The following is a 24,091-nucleotide window of genomic DNA, read 5'->3' as shown; positions in this document are numbered from 1 at the left end:
ATCCTAGGTTGCAAAGAGCCCCTCATCTAAAATAGTGCAAGCGTTCATAGTAACCAAACTATTTAAACCTATCTCCTCCCCCGAGCTGTCAAAATAGAGGCGCTTACAAAGAGGAGAACGTCACATCCCCTTGACCCTCCAATCACCTCAGGGTCCCATTTGATTGGAAGGCGGCAAAGGCTTTAATCTCGGACTAATTCAGCTGCTTTTGAAGTGAACATTTCTACCAGTTCGTACTTCGGGAGTACAGAGCGAGGACCTGCAGACAGACACACACAAGGCGCAGCGCTCATGGTGCAAGACGCAGCTTCGGATCTGCGATAACCTCGCACGGTCTCTCCTTCCAGCTGCCTCCGCCTTGTCCCTTTACTAACCAGGATTACCTATTATTGAACCATTTTATCATTCTTTCTTTTTTTTTTCCCCAAGAGAGAGGTTCGATGCTTTTTTTGATTTTCTTAATGAATCTGACGAAAGCATCGCCGTTTAATATCCTGACAATTGGGACATGATCACATCGCCCTCGGCTTCTGCCTTGAAAAATAGTGATATTTGTGTAACGTGGGAAAGCAGCAGTTCTCGGAATAGCAGTTCAGCGAGCGTCAACAAGCCTTTTCTCCACTCCGCACCTCCGTCGGATCCATTACGGCAAGCAAACCGGCTTCCCATCAAGGTTTTGAAAATGCTTACCGCACGGTCGGGACACATTTTGCACCCGGAGTATCTGCAGCCTTTGCCTTCTACCCCGGTTAGTCCTATTGAGGTAAGGAGAACATTTTAAACCCCGTCAAACACACACAATTGCAGTTATGTGTTTTAGGTGTTGCGGTCTCTTGTGATAACGTTATGAAAACAGGCCTTTTGTTGTGACTCCGTAATATATCTAAACTGTGAGTTCCGTGTTTCAAAGTGTTATGTGCTGTACAACCCCCCCATACCCCCCACCACCCCCCTACCCAAATGAGTTTTTAGGAAGCCACACGACTGTAATTGTGTTCAGAGAAGAGCCGTGCGTAATTATTACATAGAAATTTCCGTTTGTAATTGTCAGGGAAAATCCTCACTGAGCCAGTTTCTTTCAGGCTGTACATGTTGTAATCCTAAAAGAACGCAGCCTGTGTGTGTGCTTTAACATGATTTATCAACAGCTATTTTATCTTTTTTTTTTTTGCAGCTAGATGCCAAGAAAAGTCCGTTGGCTCTGCTGGCTCAGACCTGCTCTCAGATCGGCAAACCGGACCCACCACCCTCCTCCAAATTATCCTCCGTAACACAAAATGGATCTAGTGAGAAGGAATCTAAATCTGGTCCTTTGAAAATGAGTGACATCGGTGTGGATGACAAATCCAGCTTCAAACCTTATTCTAAACCTTCAGATAAAAAGGACTCGTCTTCGGGTGTCTCAGGCGGAGAGAAGTCTGGTTTTCGAGTGCCGAGCGCCACCTGCCAGCCGTTCACGCCGCGGACAGGCAGCCCCAGCTCCAGCACTTCAGCCTCCCCTATGTCATCAGAGGGGAAATGTGGGGAAAGGGATGAAAAGAAAGAGTCTGATTGTAATAAAAATGGCACTACGGACGGGTCTGGCACCACTAGCCACAGCAGGATAAGTGTGAGTTGTGGTGGAATTAACGTGGAGGTCAACCAACACCAGGAGACGACGCATGGCACTAAAACCTCCTCCTCCTCGGAGTCCCCATCTGTAACTTCTGTATCCTCCGCGTCCGTTCTCGGGTCAGGACTTGTGGCGCCGGTTTCTCCATACAAACCAGGACAGACAGTTTTCCCTTTGCCTCCTGCTGGTATGACCTACCCAGGCAGCTTGGCTGGGGCCTATGCTGGTTACCCTCAACACTTCCTGCCCCACGGAGGGAGCTTGGTTAACGCACAGCTGGCTAGTTCACTGGGCTGCAGTAAGGCTGGATCCAGTCCCTTGGCTGGGGCTTCTCCACCGACCATCATGTCAGCCAGCCTGTGCAGAGACCCTTACTGCCTCAGTTACCATTGTGCCAGTCACTTAGCGGGCGCAGCCGGTGCCTCCTGCACGCACGACTCAGCAGCTGCAGCGGCCGCTAACGCCCTCAAGTCCAGCTACCCACTAATGTACCCGACACACCCTATGCATGGCGTTCATTCCTCGGCACCATCATTTAGCGGACACCCCCTGTATCCATACGGTTTTATGCTCCCCAACGACCCTCTCCCCCATGTTTGTAATTGGGTGTCGGCAAATGGACCGTGTGACAAGCGTTTCTCCTCTTCAGAAGAACTCCTGAATCACCTGAGGACACACACTGCTTTTACTGGGGCTGAGAAGTTGATATCTGGTTATCCCGGCTCTTCATCACTGGCCAGCGCTGCAGCAGCGGCCATGGCCTGCCATATGCACATGCCACCGTCAGGAGCCCCCGGGAGCCCTGGGACTTTGGCTCTGAGGAGCCCGCATCATGCACTAGGACTCAGCAGCCGCTACCATCCCTACTCCAAAAGTCCCCTGCCAACCCCTGGAGCTCCTGTTCCTGTCCCTGCAGCCACCGGCCCTTACTACTCCCCTTATGCACTGTATGGTCAGAGACTTACCACAGCATCAGCGCTTGGATACCAGTGAGGAGGGGGAAAAAAAGACTTTGAAAAGTTTATAGTACTAAGAATGCAAATATAAAGACTTTTATATTAACAGCGCTAAACTTATGGGCGGGATCCGTGGACTTCAACTGTATTTATTTATATGTCGGCTTAAAAGCAGACGAGAATAGCTGCAAATGGAAAATATTTGAGCAACTCAAAAAGTGCATTATGTTGAAACTGAACTCTATAGGTAAAGTGAAAAAAAAACAAACACACACACCACACACGTTAGAGTACAAATTAAAGTAGGGGTCTTCATTTCGATGTTAATTTGAAATTGCTATGATTGTATTTGTTCTTATTTAATGTCTCATGGAGAAGAAAAAAATAATTTACATGCATGTTTGTTTCTTAAATTTCAGAAATTGTCCACATTTTAAATTGCCGTTATTTTTCAGGTGTATAGGCGACCTTGGAAAGAGAATTGGTATTTTTTTGTATGTATTCTGGAAAAAAATAAGAAACAATTCTGTTCCATATCTCCGTGTGCCTCATTTTCTGGAGTATTAACATTGTTCACTTTAAAACCAATAGTTACATTTATTTTCCAATGACATTTCCCCCCCAAAAAAAGAAGAAGGAAAAAAAGCCTGTTTTATTACTGGTGTGCCTCATTTGAACATTTCCGCGATACAGGCCTATAGATTTTTCCAGTCTTACTATTTCTCTTTCTTTTTCTTTGTTTTTTTATTTTACTTTCTTTCTCTCTTTTTTCTCTCCATTATATTTTATATGCCAAATAATTAAGAAGCTATAAACATTTATGTTCATCGGGGCACACGTGTTCTAAAGTTTAAATTAAATGCAACTTGTGTGTGCGCGCGCGCGCGTGTGTGTGTACACACAGTTAAACGGGCTTTATAAAGTGAATTTGAACAAGATAATTTTGTTTGCCGGTGAGTGAATTTTGTCAATAAGTTTGATAAGGTGTTATAGTATTTTCCACTTCAGCTGCAAAAAAAGTGAAATCAGTGAAATACGCCAGATAAAAAAGTTGGACAAGGACATCTGATTTAACTGCGGTTATAAAAATCTGGAGCACGACTGCGTGTTTTAAATTGCTAACTTTAAAAAAATCAATTTTACAACCTTAGAAAGTCTGACTTTGGTTTAATAATTTGGTTTCAGGTTTAATGCTGAGCATTTACAAGCGTCTTCGACTAGTGTGTCTTTTTATTCATGATAAAGCTGTGAGCTGCAGCCTCAACTTGATGCTCCACCAGGGTGAACATTTTCGATTTGGTGTCCATTAAATTTTATATATATAAAAATCAGATTTTCTGATTTCGGGGATGCTATTAATCTGCATTTGATAATCTCATCCATCTGTAAAGCTAATGTACACGGCACTAAATTTGTTATTAAAAGGATCTGACTTGTGAAAAGCTGTGGGATTTTCATGCAGATACAAACACTCCACTCCACTCGTCGTTTTGCAAATGACTTCCCATGTGAGCATTTTTTACACTTTCTATTAAATATTTTGTGTGTTTTTGCGCACGTTTACACAGTAGTGGAGGTGTGTTGCAGGCGATTTAGTCAATGACATCAGCAAAATCAGACGCACATTGGAGCTTCATTGCTGTCTTTTAATATAAAGAAAGTTTAAAAGTTTGTTAATTAGACTCCGTTAGATAATCGAGTCTACACAGCCACAACATAGCGCATGACTTTAAATCAGCAATAGAAGCAATAAAATAATCTATAATATTTTACATGTATATTGACCCCAAACATTAACTTTCAGCATTAAAGGACACAATGTTGACCCAGCTGCGTTACTGTTATTGTTTATGTAGCATACCTCCTTAACTTTCTTGTCTATCGCTCAGCGGTTAGTCAGATGAACAAACTCCTCTCATACTCTGTGTTAAGGCCCACACGCGTCCTAAACTGATGTAATGACGGTGAAAGGGAGCAATTTCCATTTTTACCCACATCATGGTGGCTGTGCTCGGAGGTCCCCGGTGGAAGCCAATTTATCATGTGCCCCTCCCCCTGGCCCTGTCACTGGAGGAACAGGCAGGCACATGTGTGCATGAATTACCAACCCTCCCACCTACCCAACCCTCCATCTCACATTGTGGATATTTGACACAGAGGAGAGAAAACATGGGGGATTAGAGTATGCAAGAGTATTAAAGTGTATATTCACTTTGTCCATCAAGGCCGTAAAGTGCTTAGGTGTGCAAGGAGCCCAGCAGAACAAGATTATAGCATCAACCACATAAGTTTAAATGTTCAATACTTCAAATGATTGAAAACAGTGACAATAAACAGATTTTGGTGGTTGTTACATATAAATTTGCTTGATATGATTTTATGGAATTAGCATTGATCCTAATAACCATATTATGAGGGTATTCATGGGAACACAGGTTAATGAGCTGAGGTCTAGACCCTGATCTGAGTCAGTAAACATTAACAATGTTGTTAAGGTTAAAAGCTATTGTTCTGGTCAAGAGCTTTTCATGGGATCCTTTCCATATGAATACCGGTGCCAATCTGAAATAATAAACACTGTGTGAGACAGTGGAAGTAAAAAACTTTAAGGGTTTAGGGAGTTCAAGCTAATTTAAAGAAGCTGTAATTGATAGTTATTTTAAAAGAAGAAATCACAATACATATTTTCCATTCTTTGTTGAAGACAACCTCTCATTTTACAGCCTCACAGGTTTGCCCCTGCTTATTTTACTGAATTGATGGTGTCAAACGATGTGTATCAATGTTAGCCGCATAAGCTGCAATCAAACAGGACAAAACATGATCACCGAACTATTTTAAAAATGTAAATGGTGTTTAACCCCCCCCCACACACACACACCCACACACACACACACACACAATTCTTTAAAATATATAAAATATAGCTTCTTCAAGTTTCCGTTCAAGACCGAGAGCAGCCATTTTAGATTCTTGGGAAATACTTGCACCCTCTGAGAGAGACACTGCAGGAAACCTGGCAGGACATCTGGCAACAAGGGGGGAGCCCAGGACATGACTCACACACCTAACCCCATATTCAACCCTACTGAATTACCACCACTAAAGCTGTCATTAGTGGGTGTGTGGCATAATATAAAGACATGCCGTCGTCTGCAGCGGCAAGTCTATAGTTTGTGTAACAGCTGTGTCAATAAGGGGAAGCTGCTATAATGTTCAACCCCATGCCAGACATAAGTCAAAGAGCAATTATTATCTTTTATGTATGTGCGGTTGTTTTATCAGGCTGCAATGACAATATAAAAGCTCTCAGCGATTGGGGGGGGCAGGGGGGTAGATCTATCAATATTAGCTTTGTTTTCAGTTTTTACTTTATGGGCACTTGATATTTCTTACTTGCAATTATGTTTTACAAGTGCAGATTGCTATTTTTCAAATCCATTTTGATTATACATATTTACATCTCCGATTCATATGAGAATAGTCTTTGTAGTCTTTTACCATCATCCTGACATTCATGTGTATCTACTATACCGCACATGCACCTGTATCTCAGCTACGCCTTTGCACTCCAATTGTAGTAAAAGGTGTCATCTTTGCTAGAACACCCGACTGTCATTATCTCAGTGTGTGATTTATAGTGATATGGCCTTCTGAGGTGTCCACAGCTCTATGATTGTAGTAATGAAGCCATAAAGCGAGCAGCATGAAACAAAGCAGGGACTCAGTGGTCGTAAACAGATCCACAGCTTCAGGCAAATCCGCACTAAATCTGCCTATTATCCAGGAGATTTTTAAAAATCAACATTGATGTTGGTCACGTGTCATATCCATCAACACTAAAGCACCCTTTTCTGACAGACTGATCCAAGAATGCAGTCCCCAACTGAGAGCCGTAATAGTGGTAATTTGGTTCTCAAAATCTGTGCCAAGGTAGACAGGAATCCCTCCCAGCCTTTTTACATGTGGTTACCCTCCTCATTGATTTACAAATGTAAAGTGCTCATCCAGGTGATGTGAGAGAAGTGGCAGTGTTGATCTATCTGTGCCACTCAGATCTCTAACCGGTGAGACACTTTCTTGTGCTTGGACAGCCTAATTGGGGTCATTTCTGTCTGCTTTGGGATCTATGGTGCGCTGGGGTGTTTTAGTGTTCAGATAATTTGCCCATTTTCTGATTCTGACAAAGAATATTTTATGGAAATGCACCCTTATTCCAGGCACCTTAATGGAGTATGCTGGACTAGTATTTGAGCTGATGAGGTTGTTGTCTGTCACTGATAAATGTAAAAAGCCTAGAAAATGTCAGCGATGGGCTCAGCTCCAAAGGGCTTTTTGCATTAATTTGAAATGGGCTATGCCTAAGCAGTGTATCTTCAGGGTGTTACGGCACACAATCATAAGGTTATTCTAATTGTTTAAAGCTATGTGAATCCAATCCAAGGTATCTTATGGCATGTGTCTTCGTGTGTAGCAACTCTGTGGACTATCAAAGACAGACTCATCCAACTCAATTTGAGATAAAGGCATTTGCTTTCCAAGTTTTTCTGACAGGTTGAGGTTTCAGTCTACCACATAATTGCTGTCTTCTGTTGTTCTCTCCCTTCTATGAGTAAATCCTGATGGTGTGTCACCAACCTTACATGACAGTATGAGCACATGATATCATTTCCATGGGTGTGGACCTCCAATTTACCATGACTCACATGCTTGCTAATTATATAACCCCAGGACTTCTCTCATGCTTGATGACTTGATGAAAATATGGTAGATATGGTAGATATGTCTTTCATGCTTGACCCCAGTTTGTAAAACTGTAAAAATTAAAAATTAAAAAAAAACATTAACCCCCCCTCCCCCATAAAAAAATCAACAAAGTTAAAGATGTTATATGATTGGCCTACCATAGAATAAGTCCGCCTGAGCAAATCTTTACATTTTAACATGCTGTAGTGCCTTTAATTTTAATTTGCTATACATCAATACAACCCCTTATATCCCAAATTTTAATATGTATGTCCATACTAACTAAAAAAGTTAAGCTAAAAGTGCAATAAACCACAAACAAAATTAAAATCTTTTTTTACACATATTTTTCCTAAATACAGAAATGTCATAGCTGTATCTCTCAAACTTGTACATGTAAAAAAGATGCACAAAATCCTTTCAAACCAGAGAACATTTATTGTGAGTGTCTTCATAATTACATTTTTGAGATACACTAATTTTTATAAACTGTAACAAAAATGAAAATAAAATGCACATTGTGCACAATTTGCAAAAAGACAGCATGTACATCAAAATAAACTATTTACAACAGTGCAATAAAATCAATAAGTGTGTGTGTGTGACAAATGGGAGTGTGTAGGAAGTGTATGGTGAGTATCTGGTGTATGTGGGCTGTGTGCTTCCTTGTGTTTTCATGAAAATGATAGAATTAAAATGAGAGTGAAAGCTAAATGCTATTGAAAGCTAAGATAAGGGTATACCCCACGAAAATGATGTCACTTCCTGTTGTCTCGCACAATAAAACCATTTGATAGTTCATGCTCACAACGTGATGACGTATATTACAACGTAGGAAGTGTTGTGAGCAGCAGATTAGATCTATAAAACATCCATGGCCCGGGTTATAATGTTTTTGTTATGTGTGCCTTTTTCTGGAAATCTGCAGACTCATGAGTGGAAGGAGACAGGGCTCTGGGACACGTTGAATGTGTAATATGTAAGTGTAACTATAATAATAATTATTGCTCTATCTTGTTTGGTTGCTATTCTACCGGCATTTAAAAATAAATATGCAAAACAGAGCGTGGGCACTCCCGTCGGCTTTAATGGGTTAACAGTGACTGCAAAGCTTGTGAAAAACTCGAAAAACATGTAGTGCACTCTCTAGAGCCAGTGTTTGGTTTTTCTGCTCTGGGCTACTGCACAAACATAGCAGTGAAACATGATGTGGAACAAGACCTGCTCCCTATGTAGATATAAGGGGCCCATTCTAAGGTAACAAAAACTCAACGATTCTTATATTATTATATTATACACTAATTGACAACACTGCTCCTCTAGATGGCACTAAATTCTACACAATGCATCTTTAAAACTGGAATTTTGGATTTTAGTGTATACATACCCTAAAGATTGTTAGTAGCAACAAAATTAATGCCTATATATATATATACATACACACATAGACACATAAACACACATACATATAAAAATTAGGAAGGATGTGCCTATTTGGCTTTTTGACTTTTACTCCTGTGAAAATCTTACTCCAAAAGGTGCTGTCGTCTCTTTATCCACCTACATCCACCTACATGTGAAACTAATGGCTAGATGCAGCAAGCTAAGACAAGGTCTGTGAGGTATCTTCAAAGACATTCACAGACTGATGTAGGCGTTGATGAGTGAAGTTGAAGGAAAGTACAACCAGAAGTTACATTACAAAACTTCATCATATTCCTGGCAGTGGTGTGCATACTGTACAGCTCTCCCAGCTCTGCCTCTTGGGCCCTGTGTTTGTCAGTATTGTGGGGTCACCAGCTGTTGCAGCCATTGATGTTTTCAAAAGCTGCCTATTCAAATTGCAAATTAAAACTTTTTGTTTAATCACTCAATGCCGTTATATTTCATTTGACTTAACTGACATAATACTGAGTTAGCCAAGACTACATGTGAAGAGAATTGTATTTGCAGCCTGTTTTGACAAAGTATGACACTTGTTTATGCATTTAAATAAATTATGAAGAAACTGAACTAAACTAACATAATTTTGTGGGTCAAACCAAATACACAACACAGCAAATTATCATTATGAAATGGCAACAAACAAGCACCATAGCTACATAAGATGTTTCCTGTGTGAAACGTTAGCAGCTAAATTTAGCATATTAGCTAGCTAACGCCATCTCCTCAGACACAGCTGAAGTCAAGTCTACTAGTAGAAGAGTTTCCCTATAGATACATAATATGACTACATTTAACCAACTACCTAATGACTATAATACACATGCTCCACTTACTCTAATCAAGTGAGCCCTGTGCTACTGGGGGGCTACAGTATTTCACCTAAATTAATAACATTTAACAAATAAAACATCTTTGCCTCAGTTGCACCACTGAACAGAATGTCCCTCTTCAGCAGCTGTTTTACTAAGAAACAGAATCAGTCACACACCTGTAAAGAACCATGTGGTGACATTAATAGTTCTTTGCGTAACCGGTGGTACTCTTTTGCACCATTATCAAGTTAAAAGGAACCACTGAAGACCCAGAACTTTTTATACAGAGAAGGAGGAAGTGTACTCTTCACTGTGAAATTCTCCAGAGTTTCCTGCTCTGAGGCAAGTACGAAAAACAGCAATATATAACACTTATGTGATTTATGAGAGCTATATTTATCACGTTGATATAAACTATTCAACTATTACCAGCCTCCACATTACTCCAGCAATTCATTCATGTCAGCGGACCAAACAATTCCCTCCCTCCTAGACTGCCAACCCCAAACTAAACTACATCTCCTTGCCTGTACCCATATGACTTTCAATAGAGACTTCTCCAAGGAAATAAGAGGAGAGGGGGACATTTCTCAACTCATCCACATGCAGTAAGTGATGATGCTGCGATGTATCAAACATTGATCTGAGGCATTTGGGGGAGCCGAGCGTATTACGAAGGGAGCACAGTAGACTAATGGGCCTGACTGGGAGACAAATTGGGCCAGACATACAGCAACACAGCCCTAGGAAATATGGGGACTCACATCACTTTTATTGCTTTAATGCATTTTAGTGTTAACTGTGAAATTGAACCTCAAATTACCAACAACCCATTTGTTTTTTTCTTCTTTATGCTGTCTCTTGCTCCGGAAAAGGTAGAGAAAACATTACAAGCAGCCATATGCTGAACAAGCAACTTCCTGTGTTGCTCTTTTGAAATAAGTCGCTTATTTAAAAATGATTGTGATGTCTGAAAATGTAAAGCCGAAGAAAGGCTCCTTTTTATTGTCTTTAATATAATTATAGGGACATTATATCATAGTGAAAATGTAACTAAAATGTACAATCTGGGACTAAACCACAGGTTATTATATCTACAAGACAATAAAAGAAACATAAAGGAATAAAATAATACAAACAAGAACAACAAATTGCATTTTTAATTTGAATCCTATTTCAAACTGGTGATCTCATGTTTTGTTTAGACACTCATTAATCTTATCAATAAAGTGTGTTACTCACTCAATTTCTACCTTACAAATAGTGATGGAAGTCATGTTATACAGTTGTGGGTACACATGCTGAGTTGATAAATTGCCATACATAGAAAATACTTGCTCAGACCTTCTGCAGGGGCCCACAAGGACACTTCTGCATCTGTCAAAAAGTACCATGTTTCAGTGACAGATAAAGATGACTCGTGTTGTCTATATTTATGGCCAGTCAAACAGATATTTAGAGTCACATATACAGTACAGCTGCACATGACATGATAGAGTGTCTGCCTGTAAGCTGTTACCTGTATTGTCCAGGGTAGTGGAAACAGTAAACACTATAAGAAGTGAGTTTGATGGATGATGTCAGGATAACTTTTGTTTATCATTCAGAACTATTAATATTTGATTCAATTTAGTTATAATTCCTTTCATTGCAGATACAAATATATCCACTGGGCACCCAAAATAAGAGCTGCACGTATAATACACAGTATTTAAGTATTCATGCCAAAATACCCTGGAGCTAAGATTGATTGTAATTGTTTTGTGTGACAAGAAATTGGCTTTTCTCTCTACTATGTGGCTTGAGGTTACAGTGCTTGTTGAATGCCAATAGTGCTGGGACAGTCACACGCTGAACTGCTCCCCCTGTAGACAGCCAGTATAAATAAGCTGGAAGTCGCATAACACACAGGAGTCTGCAGTGTGCCTCTGATATTAAAGTCTATAATAGTTGATTTTCTCCAGTATGGAAGCTGGCAAATGCAAGCTATCAAGCAGGCTTTAAATATTATCAAAAATGATGCACACATAACTTACACATGCACACACGCAGCACACCCAAGGAGTCAATCACAAAATAAATACATGAAATCGACTGAAAGTTTGAAGATAGAACAACTGTCATGAGGATGATTCTCACCACAAAGAAAGCAGGGAAGACAAGTGAAGGGATCTTTTGAAACCCTAGGTAAATAAGAGGAATCAGGCGTTGAACATCTAGGTAATAACTGATGTTATGACTTGGCATTTGCTCTGACATGCATTTGAGACAGGAACATTAAAAGATATCCACTATTTGACAGGTATCACAGTTCCCCCAGGCAAGAAGGATTCTCATTTTGATGAGTGTGTCAGTCACAGTGAAGCCTGTCGACAAGCCAGATCTCAAGCACTGACGTTCAGGAATAACTCTTGCCTCAAAAATTACAAATGGAATATTTGAGCAGCTGCATGAAGAAAGACTGATTATGGCCGAACTACAAAATCTTAAGTTTGGAGTGTTGAGGCTTTAGTATTTTACAAAAATACAAATTTAAGCAAGGACTCACATAACCATTAATGCCACACAATGTTTCAAGTCAGTATTCTGTTCGTCATGTGTTTCAGGCTGAACATATTCTTCTATTTATGATGCACTGGAGAGTCTCATTGTTTGAAATAACAATGCAGAAAAGCATTGATTTGAAACATAACATAAGCCACAGCTCTAAGTGTACAGTGCATGAGCTCAATACTCGGCAGAGTGCAATCGTCCAAATTCCCAAAATGGATCACTCATAATCAACTTCAATAAATTAGTTGTGACTGAAGTTGACAGGGCCATGGAGAGATGGCGTGCGACACAGGGTTTTAAATGCCATGCTCAGCGCCAATGTGTGAATAGTCGCTCTGTATGCATTTTTCACTCCGGCATGTGCCATGTTCAGTGTATGACACTCACACTGATTTACTACCCTCTCCCAGCTAAATAATTTACAGGGATATGGCTTTCTGTGCTTTAATGGTTGTTGTATAGACCTGCTTGCCTTTAAAATGTTCCACAGGCAAGCGGCCATATGCCTGGATGGATGGGAGACCTCTCAGCACTGATTAATAAGCTGCTCAGTACTTCACTGCAAACAGGGTGTCATGAAACACTGCATAACCAGAAGCAGTTGAGGGGTTTGCTGAATGTGTTGTGTGCTTTGTATGCATTTGTGAATAGGCCTCAGTACAGCGCGCCACAGGTAATATAAGTGATCTGATGTATAAAAAAATGATCTGTTTTAAATTTTGATATGAGATTTAACCTCACCGCACAAATGGGAGCCCCATTATGAAATATGAATGGGTCTGTTTTTTGGTAAATGTTTGTGTTTGTCACTCTAAATGCTGGTTCAAAGAAACACACTATTGGTTCTTTGTGGGAGGCCAGTATATTGGTTGGCAAACAAAGCCAGAGAATAGTCATTCATTTCTATGTCATTTAAACTTCATTTCATGGATGCCGGCAATCAAAAGGCATTGTTCTTTTAAATATTATTCTCTGTTAATGTTTAATGTCTCTGGCATTACTCTATTCTTTTGGAAAAGGAGGCTTGATATGCAAACTATTAATCATCCAAATGTTTACTTTATTCAGCACCTGTTGATTATGGTCTCAGATAAAATATATGAGCCACCCATTATTTGATGAATGTATACGTCATTCAACTCACACTCTTTAATGGCATTCATTTTATTCAGCTTTAGACAAGGGGTTAGTTCAAGATTTATTAGGATGTATTTTTACTGAATTGTAATTTATTAGAAATTGTCTCAATTAAAGGTTGTGTTAGTATTGGTTTAATTGTCACTACTGTCTTCCCACACAATGCAGACACAATTCAGTATTAAATCAATGGCAATCATGTAGGACTCATACAGGACTATCTTACTGGCTGTAAAGTCTATGACCTAATGTGTGTCTATCTAGGGTCTGTGACATGGAAATGTTTGAGAACCACTGCTTTAGACAGTTCAAAACTGCAGGGAGGCAGCCAGCATTTTCCAGTTCAGAGCTCAACACAACCCAGCATGATTTCGACAGGTTGAGTGCCTGCATGCTTTCACTCTGAAACGATAGAACAATATCCCCTTGTTCTTGGTGAAAAGAAAGAGAATCAATGTGACAGCTGTGAACAAATATGAAGATGATGGGGAAGTCAACCATGTGAGATGCAAAATGTTTTTTTCCCCCTTAAATCTTGTGAACTTCAAAGCTGTAATTGCTAATTTGATCCATGAGTTGTGTGATACACTGTCTCATGGTAAAGTGCTCCGCTGTCTGTCAGTGTGTCGGTTAGGAGTTCGAGATGATCACATTCGAGAGCAGAGACTACATCACACATCACACTGGATTCACTGTAGGCTATGAAGACAACCAGAAAACTGCTTTTAATTACTAACAGTTATCATTACAACACTCAATCATCCACTTAATCATATATGGATCACTTCTAGATGAGTACAGCCACTAATGGGAAAACAAGCACTTTATTCTTGTCCACACTGTGAATGTCAACATACAGTAAGTGTATGTAAAGTTTTAAAGTTAACTGATTACAGAGTTAAATCCCTCTGTGCTTTATCGTGCAGGCGCCTGCCTAATGTGGCTATAATCTAATCTGTGTTTAACCTGCAACCTCCTGACAATTCTCATTTAGTTTTGTGTTTCTCTACCAATTATTGATTCTACACATACAGTACTGTGTGTTCACACTTGACACTCTCGTCACACTTGTTTCTGCCTGTGAGGTTTTAATAAGCATTCACAGGGCACTGGGATATACACATCTTTTCTAGCTTCTCAACAGACATCTCTTTGACTGTATTTGGCTGAAATACACATTAATATCCCAGTGAAAGCTGCAGTCTTTCTACACATCGCAGTGCCAACTCACAGTTGTCCCTGTATTTATTTTCTGTGTGCTATTTAATGGTTCATCCATCTCATCTGTTCAGCTTTAAATGTGCTTGTTGAAAACTATCTGAAGTCTGGGCTCTGCTTCAGGTTTAATTTCCATACATACTGTACACAGTGAGCTTTTAGCTGTTCTGTTAGCTGAGTCTCTTTGGAGTGAAACCTGGCTCTTGGCCACAAAAAGTCTATCGTTTAAGTATCACATGGTTAGTGGTGCTTCCTAGGGCTATATTTATGTACTCTAACTGTATCCCCTTTCATTGAAACCCTAACCAGTGGGTGATTTGTCTCCATAAGAGAGTGCCATTTACAAGCAGCCATGCTGGGGTGGGACCCCAACCAAAGGTCTTGTTAATAACACACATCCACTTCTCACCAGATCCTGTCCAGAACAAACCAACATATACTGAGAGAGATGTCGAAACCAATTTACCATGAATCCTTGACTACAGTGTTAAATTCTAAAGGAGTTTTAATGTAACTTGCATGTTTTCTTTTTTTTTTCATCTGGCGCCATCACACAGTAAAGCAAAAATAAATTGTATGAGAAGTGTTGTGTAATTTTGGCACATAATTATTCAGATGTCAAATGGCAAACATGAGAACTGTATTATTAGCTTGTTGTAAATGCTTGAAATAATCTGACAGTTAGGTGATAGATTAAAGACATTTTGTTGCAGATGAATAATCAACCAACCAAGATCTCTTAAGGTTTTCCATTATAATCACTTATGAAAACTTATAAAATAAAATAAGGAATAAATCCGATAAAATCCAAAATGTATTCAATAGGAGTCCCACATTAATACTTCAATCATCAATGCAAAATAAACATACCAAAAACATACATAAGACATAGGACATAATAGCTTTAAAATATATTATATGTATACATTTAAAAAGGTTTACTTTGGGTTTTACTCTGCATCGCCAAATACATAAATTACTATAAATCCAGGAAATCTTAACTCTGTGCATCAGCCAAGCAGCCCTGTGTTGTAAAGACACTGGCTTCTGACTTCACTGTTTACTTACAGCCAAAATATCTTTCTGTCAACTTCAGGTAAAATCATGACTGACCTTTATTAAGCCTGTTTTGACATTCTTTGAGCTGCTGTCATCCATTTGTATCTATTCCACTCTTTTATTACCATGTTTATGTTTCACAAGCCACCATATTTATCTGCTACAGTGCTTTCATATTTATATCCTGATATGTATACCTTGATGGTATTTCCCTTGTTTATTTAATGGCTTTCTTCCTTGTTAAATTTGATATAGTATATTTTAAACTTTTATATTGTTCATCTTATATCTCTCGATGACTCTGCACCTTAAAGCTCTTGAATCTCTGTTAGCAAAATAAGCCACCTGACAGTCGTGCATACTGTCAGTGATTATATTTGACTTTGTGATCACAGTGATGTAGCCTACAGCTACAATGTGTTTACTGGTATACAAACCAAGTAGCAGGAGCGTACTTGACATCTGATGACCTCCTACTGTTTGTTATTCTATTTAAAGATTAAATTGTTAAGACTATATTCAGTCCTTCTAAAGTGAATTTATGCTATTTTGTGTGAATATGACTTGGCTGATGAATCACTTGATGGATTTCTGACCCTTTAAGAGATGACACTCAATTTTTCCATATATGTGGGACACATACATGAAATGGGAAGCTTTTTTAAATCTATAAAGGCCACTGAGGGCAATCTTGGCATTACACATGTCACTCTCCCACAACTTGGATCAATTTAGAAAGTCTCCCTCTTTCTCTCTTGATGTAATTGCCCTCCATTTCATAAAAAGAAGATTTATTGAAAATCAGATCTGAGGTTATGGGCCCTGATGACAGCAAAAGAAAAATGCGGAATTTACTGTCTGCTTTTACAGCCGGATTTCAGAAATAATTGTTGCGGGACATGACGGTGAGTTAGCAGTTATAAACCTGTCTTCCATATAAATTACCTAATCAGGAGATCCCAGTGGTTATATAAATTGAGCCACTCATTCGTCTTCAATGGCCTGTGTGTGCATATAAAACCACAACGACCATCATATACTTCACAGGAAAAGGGGGTAGCTGTTGCTGTTTACAGAGTTAGGGGGAAATGGATGACTTTTTGCATGCTCAATCAACTGTGAAATGTCCATTTAATCATCCCCAGAAACCCCCCTGGTTTATTTGTGCTGCAGCACAGATTTACATTTCCAAACATCCCCCATATTAATCATTACTTCATCACGCCCTCCAACTGACAAGAAGCATAAACCACCTCAGTGTACTGCCCTGTCGACTAATGTGTGTATGTTTCTGTCTAGGAGTGCATTTGTGTGTATGCGAGTGCCAGTATGTGTGTATGTGTATGTGTGTGTGTGTGTATGTGGGTGGGTCTATGCGAGGGAAAAACCTGCCCTTTGATTCACTCACCACTCACTGTGTCCAGCAGAAATATTGAGTTTTAGTGGCATGATTGCATTTTTTTGTCCTCTGAGGTTTTTGAAATACAACTTTTCAGGCTGGGTAAGCCAAAAGGGAGTCACTCACATGTACTCTTTCTTCTAGAGAGGAAATCAGAATGATTGATGTTATTTTTCAGGAAACAACATCAGAGAAAAACACATGAAGTAAAAATGTCACATACTATCTTTTTTTTTTTTTTTTTTTTAAGGGTGAACTAGCTTTAAAAATAGCCAACATTCAGTTTGACTTTTGGGTTAAACACTGTGAGCATTAACAAAATGTTGAGGTCTGATTTGTGCTTGTTGTAAGAAAAACAACATCCTGCTCTGTCCTCAGCACAAGACAGCGTGAGTGATTTACGCATACTGTACTGCAGCAGTACCTTGGCAGAGCCACTCTACCTGCTGCTGTAATGAAATTCAGGACGTTTCACCATCAACAATGAATCCTTCATAAAAGAGTGAAGTATGAGTTTATCACCCAGGATGAGAAGCATGTTACATTTGCCACTTTAAACAAGATGAATGGGTCACTCAGCCATTTACATTCTTATGCATTTTTATGACTCTGCCATGAAGTGAATTTGATCTATTGGTAACAAGATAAATGATGGGTATAAAGCTTTGGCAGTTTTGACTTAAAGCAATCTTTCATTTGTTGCCCGTCTTTTACTTTTACATGACGCAGACTCTGTCTTCACAACCTTGTGCTCAAATAAGTGAATAGTAAGGAAGAAATGGCAACTTTCCTGACAAGAATCTTTTCATGTAACACAAAAAATGTCACTTAACACCACATATTTTGTGTGTTTCATGTATGTGTTAACTATGATGGGAAACAGGTTGACCTCCAACGTGCACAAAGGGATGTTTTGTTCATCCTGGTTGATGGAGACGCTCAGCCAACCATGGGAGTTTGCCATGCAGTAGCATGAAAAGCAGCTGAAAGCTTCACTTTGCAGTTGCCAGCTCCTTTCAAGGCTTTTTTTCTCCTTTGGAATGATGCTTGTATGTATATTTGAACGTGGACTTTTAGTAGCACGGAAACAGAGTTGGGTCACAGGAAATATCCCCTGTCAAAGAGTGATGGAGGATATTGAGTGGAGCTGTCCGAGGGATCTGTGTGATAGAAGAAGACATCTCTTACTGTCTCGGTGTCCATGTCCTTCATCTTCTCCCTCATTCTTGTTGTGCTGTTATTTTGTACCCTTGGTGTTGGCTGGTTGGATGTAACTATTGGAAACATTTCAACAGGATAATCTGTCTGTGACTGTCAAGCAGATGAACCTTTTAACTCAATGGACGGTAGATTAAAAAATGTTACTGTTAGACCCCCATAGATGGATCCTTCTGGAGACCTCAGCACCTCTGTGTTGTAATTTGAAAACAGCCATGGCGCATTTAGTCACCAGTGAGCGAGGGCGTTGCAGTGCAGACAGAATGATGTATCACCTGGCCTGACTAAATGACAATTTTATTTCTCACCTCCACTTTCACTACGAAATATTACTAGCACTCTTTTCTCCATGGCAACTTTTGATTGAACCTAACGTCAGTCAAGCTAACTGGTGGGTGAGTTTGACACTAAAAAACTGACATCATCCTCTAAAGCTTGGCTCAAGCACCGACTTGCTGATTGACAATCCATGCCAACAAGCACAGACAAATGCAGTACATTTTGACCTTTTGACTGAGAGTTTTGTTTAAGTAATACTTTGTAAGACTGGCATGGAGAAAGCCACTGGAAAGGGAAACAGGAAGTACAACAGAGAGCCTTTGTGTTGAATATCTATGATGAGGCTTGTAATTTACACCCTAATGGTGGATGTTATTGCCGCTAGAGGCAGAGCTGCTCTGAGGGAGACATAGAGAGAAGGAGAGAGAGGGAAAGAGCTCCATCATGGAAAAGGGAGCTCCTGTCTGCTGCAGTGGTCTGGGACAAAGCTGAGAGCTCCCAGACGCCCTGTATGATTAATGACTTATGGCCACGCTGTGTGGAAGCCTGGTAATTAGCTACAGGCTGATTAAAGACAAGTAAACTTCTGCTGATAACCCGATTCTGTTTCTCCCCAGCGCCGACATTGGCATGTGGAAGCTCTTACTGCCAGGGTTGCAAGAAACAGACCAACGTTGAGTATGATGAATGTAGTCTCCAACAGGCGTATACAGGCTCTAATTTAAAACTATTTAGCGTGTGACATATTGGCATTGTGCTCTCTCTGTCTCCCTCCGTTCACGTTCGTGGTTTGTGACGCCGTCCAAGTTTCAGGGGGCTGTTGTTTTGAGTCTGCGCCTGGCATATTCATGAATAAAGTTTTGTGCTGGCTCCCTCCCTTTGCTCCCCCAGATTTTTCCCCTGTTCATAGATTTTCTTCCAAACATTTGCATTTTCTATATTAACGTACAAGGAGAGTGGCAGACTGCCACAAAAATTCGTCAACTACCAGATTTTACAGTCCTGGCTGTCCTGAGACAGACAGGAGAGATAAAGCTGGGCCAGAAAGTGGACAGCATTACACTGGATTTTCCTTATGAGACAAAATGTGAGCAGTTAGCTTAGGCATGAAAAGGATGAAAAGGCCTCCAAGTTCTCCACCAGCAGCCAAAACGACCCAAATAACTGTCCAAGTCTTGTCTCTGTATTTTCATGAGGTGGGACTATTCCCCTAAGGTAAACAGATGGAGGAAAGAATAATGGATAGCAACATTAAGTTAAGCTGATGTCAGTTGTTTTGCAGTTGAGCTTAGAGAGTCCCGTAGATTCCGAAATTAGTATCACTGTTACTTAATAAATACTGAGCACTGTCATCATCCAACTCGGATGGGAATATAATGTCATGACAAGATATGATGCAACAGATGTATCAATTTCTCCTCTAGAAATGTAACTTTAGAGACAATCGCCGCAGTATTGCAGGGGGAAGTTAGCAACAACTAATCATGCAACTCAATTTGTCTGTGGCATGTGAAAAATGGGCTTGTCTTGAAATGAAATACAGGACTATCTGTGTGTCTATACGTGCACAGATGTGAGTCTCTGGTAAGGACAGTGCCACAGGGCAACCGCATGTGTGTGCTGAGATGAAATGCCCGGCCACCCACTCTTCTCCTTTTATCACCCCTCTCATAATTAGGTTGGTTAACATACTGCCTTGTATGCAGTCATATTGACTGGAAGCTTAATCACATTACTATTGAGTTCCCGTCCCTGCTTGCCCCAGGTGACGCTTGTAAGTCCAGAGTTATGGCCCTAACCTATGGGAGGAAATTAGCTGTGGACACAAGTTTGTTCTTGTTCTCCACCCTCTGTGTGAAAATATTTAGCAGGCAGGGCGGGTGACAACATAGTGAGAAATGGAAGGGGAAGCACAATGTTCTACATAGAGCACCAGTCTAAGGCATGAAAAATGCAGGAAGATCAGAAAGAGGTGCAGCGTGTGTTAGTTTGGCTGGCAGTCCATTAGGCCTGATAGACATTTCACTTACCAAAGTCAAATATAACAGTCTAGCATTCATTAATATGAGGAAGGGTCCGGGGAATCAAACCCACCATCTGGTTAAGACGACAGTATAATCTACAACTCATGATTAGGTCTAAGGAGTGGAATTTCACTTTAATCATTTTCAGGGCTTGAAATTTCCATCTGCACTGTGCAGCACATCATTTTTCTTCAAGACAAATGTGCTGTTTTTCATGTTCCAAAATTAGATCAGAAGAAAACGATTAATCATGTCATGGCCTGGGAAAGGAAACAAAGATCTGATTTTTCTCTCTTCCCTCTCTCTCTCTGCACCCATGCCCCTCCCCTTCCCTCACCTCTTCCTTTTCTTCCCCTCTAGCCTCCTCTCATCCCCTTCGTAAGACCTCCCCCTCCCCACCTCCTTCCTCTTTCTCTTATCCTCCGCCTTCCCTTGGCTCTGTTTTCACCCATGTTGTGGACAGCATTCCTGAGCCATATCTTCCTCCCTGTCTTCATGTGAGAGAGAGTTATTTTTCTCTTCATTGCTCGGCCCTGACTTCAAAAGAAAGGATACGTAGGCTTGATGATTAATACGAAATGACGCGGCGTCTTCAATTAGCATAGCCTTCTCTCTTCTCCTCCACCCTCCCTACAGCGGTGAACAACAGATGGCGGCATGTTTGTATGTGACACCACAACCAAATCTAAACTGGGAAGAGTGCAAGTCACCGGGACTGCAAATTAGTGAGGCCACACAACTGTCAGGTGCTGGCCTCCGCTGACAGTTGTAGCCCATTACAGGAACATTGATGTTTTCACAGTGTGACAAAAAGGATTCCTTTTTTCCCCCTCCTTACTGAGGAACTGTCTGTCAGCCAGCTCTCAAGTCATAACAAATCACTGGCACTCAGCTGAGGCTGAGCATTGGGAGCGTCAGGGGAAGATAAATGACCTGCAGGCCTTTGAAGTGCTTTGGCAGTTCAGATGGCTCGGCGGCGCTGACAGAGAAATATACACAACAGCGTAACCAATAATGAGAACATTAAACATTCCTGCCTCCTGACAGGCTGACAGGAAAGCCCAGCCTGACATCAATCATCTTCGGAGGCATAACCTTGACAATTAGTCTCCTCTCTGCCTCCAGCTCTCACCCCGTGCTCTCCAGACTCCAATACCCAGACTGCACTAGCTGCCAGGCACAACGCGGATAGGATGCTGGGGTGAGGATGCAGTAGGAAGGCAGAGAGGAATGAGGGCCACAATCAGTGGACCAAGACAGATTCCCTATCTGTATATGTAGGTGACAGCAGATGTGGGCCCAGACATCCAAACATGTCAGGGCATCACATTGGATTTATAGTGTCATCTTTCTAGGGTGGCAGTGAAACCTCTGCCTTCTATTCACTTTTCATTCACCTTGTATTCACCGTCTGTTGTCACACCAGTTCCAAGTAATCTAAAGAATATTTTTCAAAATTACATTTTCAGACACTACAATATATAATTGTACTTTTATATGGATGTTCATGTATATTCTTTCTAAGGTCAGAAGGTCAGTTTTTAGCTAATCATGTAGTGTGGATACTTCACTTTGCTTTATTTTGAACATTGGAGGAAATATATCAAATATATACAACATTGGAAAATGAGTTTATTTAGCATGAAAAGAAAACTGATTCACTGTAGAGCTATACAAACAAAAAAAGCTTGTCTCTCAATAATAGGAACTGAAACAGCAGGAGAAGGCAAGGTCCCTCAGCCATGCCATTTCTGAGTACAGTATTTCACTTGGGTTTCCTCCATTAGCCATCTGCATGTAAATCAACACAGACAAGCTGACCCCCAAAATGTTTATGTTCTCCGGTTTCCAGCACTTGTGCACTGCTCTGGCCGAACATTATGTTGCTGCACCAGAAGAGATGATTTATGTGGAATGAAGACATTTCCCCTTTGACTAGCACATTTGCGAAAAGGTATGTCAAGGATGTGAGGTGTCTGGTACAGGCAACCTTTCAAGAGAGTATTTTTTACCCGCTTATTGGAAGAGCAATAAATATCTGGGCGACAGGGCCTTCTCATGGTTACAAAGCTTACCTGCAACTGAGCTGGATAATTAGCAGGCCCTGAAGATGATGAATGACTTTCATTACCCTTTGGGACAGGGCAAACTAAATGAGGACACAGCTAATTGCCGTGCAAAGCAGTCTGGCATGATGGGGAGAAATGCAGGCCCTGCCTCTCTCTCTCTCAGTCTTTCTCTCTCTGTTTCTTTGCTCTGTTGAAAAAAAGGGGCCCTGTTGCGGTTGTGGGCCTGTGATCTCCCTCTCCTCCCTACCTTGCTGCCCGCAGGAGTTCACTGACTGTCCATAAATCAGGAGCTGCTTACAGCTGAAACTACCCTGAGTCATCAACATGCAATAAGCCGAGTGACAGATTCCATCCAGACTACATTACACTCTCATTTCAAACAGTCTTGTTCTCCACTCTGCTTTCTCATCCCTCTAACCTTATCTGCCTCTTTATCTGTCTGCCACATCTTGAACTTCTTAGAAATCCAAACTCATCCAGGCAGGGTGAGGGTAAAAACAAAAGCTGGTATAATCATAAGATCTCCGTCTCTGCCAAGCATTCGATGGGGGGGGGACTATAAGAGGACTGGGTAGGAAGTGTTTCCAGAAGCAGCCCTGTCAGGAGTTCCAGTGGTGGAAGCTAATGTCTAAAATGGTGGGGTTAAGTATGTTGGCATCCGTTACAACAGCAAAGCCCTGCTCTCCCGCTGACATGCCAATTCAATTCAAGAAAGCTTCTCATTCATAATGGGAAAGGGTGGTGGGGTAATAGAAGTGTATTTGGACAGTTGCATGGCAATCGTTTCATGATACTGTCAATCAACCTGAGGAATTACAGAACAATGTGATGATTTATGGTTGATTTAAGTTGTTTGTAGTTTCCAAATTCCAAACTTTTTGGCCACTTTGGGCCAGTGCAACATGTCATAAACATAGCACTGAAATTTTATCAACATATGAAGTTACTATGACAAATGTGTTAGCAAAAAGCTGCTTGTTAACACATGTAGTAGATACCAAAGCAACATTTGCATTCATTTGGAGTTGTGTCTTTGGCCACCTGGTGAATGTAAATGTAATGTTGACTGTTTGCTAGTTGGTCTATCACAGGTTGTGTACAGTGTGTTTATTTGCCAAAAATAGCACTAATGAGAACAGCGAGAGTGAACCAAAACATTAAAGTTGCAGGCCTTTGTAAGTTCATCACAACAAGCAACCCCTTTCAAATTACATTTAGTCATTACATTATATTATATTAAAATATTGATCTTATTAACATTAAAAATATTAAAGCAGCTTTAAGATTACAGTCCTGGTTGATTTGGCACCACCTGTTGTTACTGCCAGTAATTGCAAGTGCTTTTTAATATTAGATTCCACTGATCCATGTATATTGACAACTGGTCGCATGCCTCAAGCAGCTGCTCTTTTAGAAATGCAACAAGAAGAGATGAACTGGTGTATGCACTGAAACAAACTGGACAATGTGATTCATCATGTCACAGTGTTTGAGTAAAAACCACTGAAGAAAACCAACCATCAATGTAACCCGGTAATACTGAACACAGTGATCAAATGTGTC

The 24,091-nt window shown here is 40.5% G+C and overlaps 1 protein-coding gene across 1 annotated transcript; it reads left to right on the top strand.

Moving 5' to 3' along the window:
- The first annotated feature begins 490 nt into the window (after positions 1-490).
- Positions 491-2,609, top strand: znf503 (zinc finger protein 503). Its single transcript, XM_053332931.1, has 2 exons — positions 491-763; positions 1,175-2,609. The coding sequence occupies exons 1-2, from the start codon at positions 509-511 to the stop codon at positions 2,603-2,605; spliced, it is 1,686 nt and encodes a 561-aa protein (XP_053188906.1). The 5' UTR covers positions 491-508; the 3' UTR covers positions 2,606-2,609.
- The last annotated feature ends 21,482 nt before the right edge of the window (positions 2,610-24,091 follow it).

The sequence above is a fragment of the Scomber japonicus genome, chromosome 14 (assembly GCF_027409825.1).
Source record: "Scomber japonicus isolate fScoJap1 chromosome 14, fScoJap1.pri, whole genome shotgun sequence".
In the NCBI taxonomy this organism is placed as follows: Eukaryota; Metazoa; Chordata; class Actinopteri; order Scombriformes; family Scombridae; genus Scomber; species Scomber japonicus.
This window is presented reverse-complemented; position numbering and strand designations above follow the sequence as displayed.

Bases quoted from the DNA above. Each gene is read 5' to 3' on its own strand.
- znf503 (XM_053332931.1), top strand. From the start codon at position 509: ATGATCACATCGCCCTCGGCTTCTGCCTTGAAAAATAGTGATATTTGT. The intron at 764-1,174 runs GTAAGGAGAACA...TTTTTTTTGCAG, and splicing joins CCCCGGTTAGTCCTATTGAG to CTAGATGCCAAGAAAAGTCC.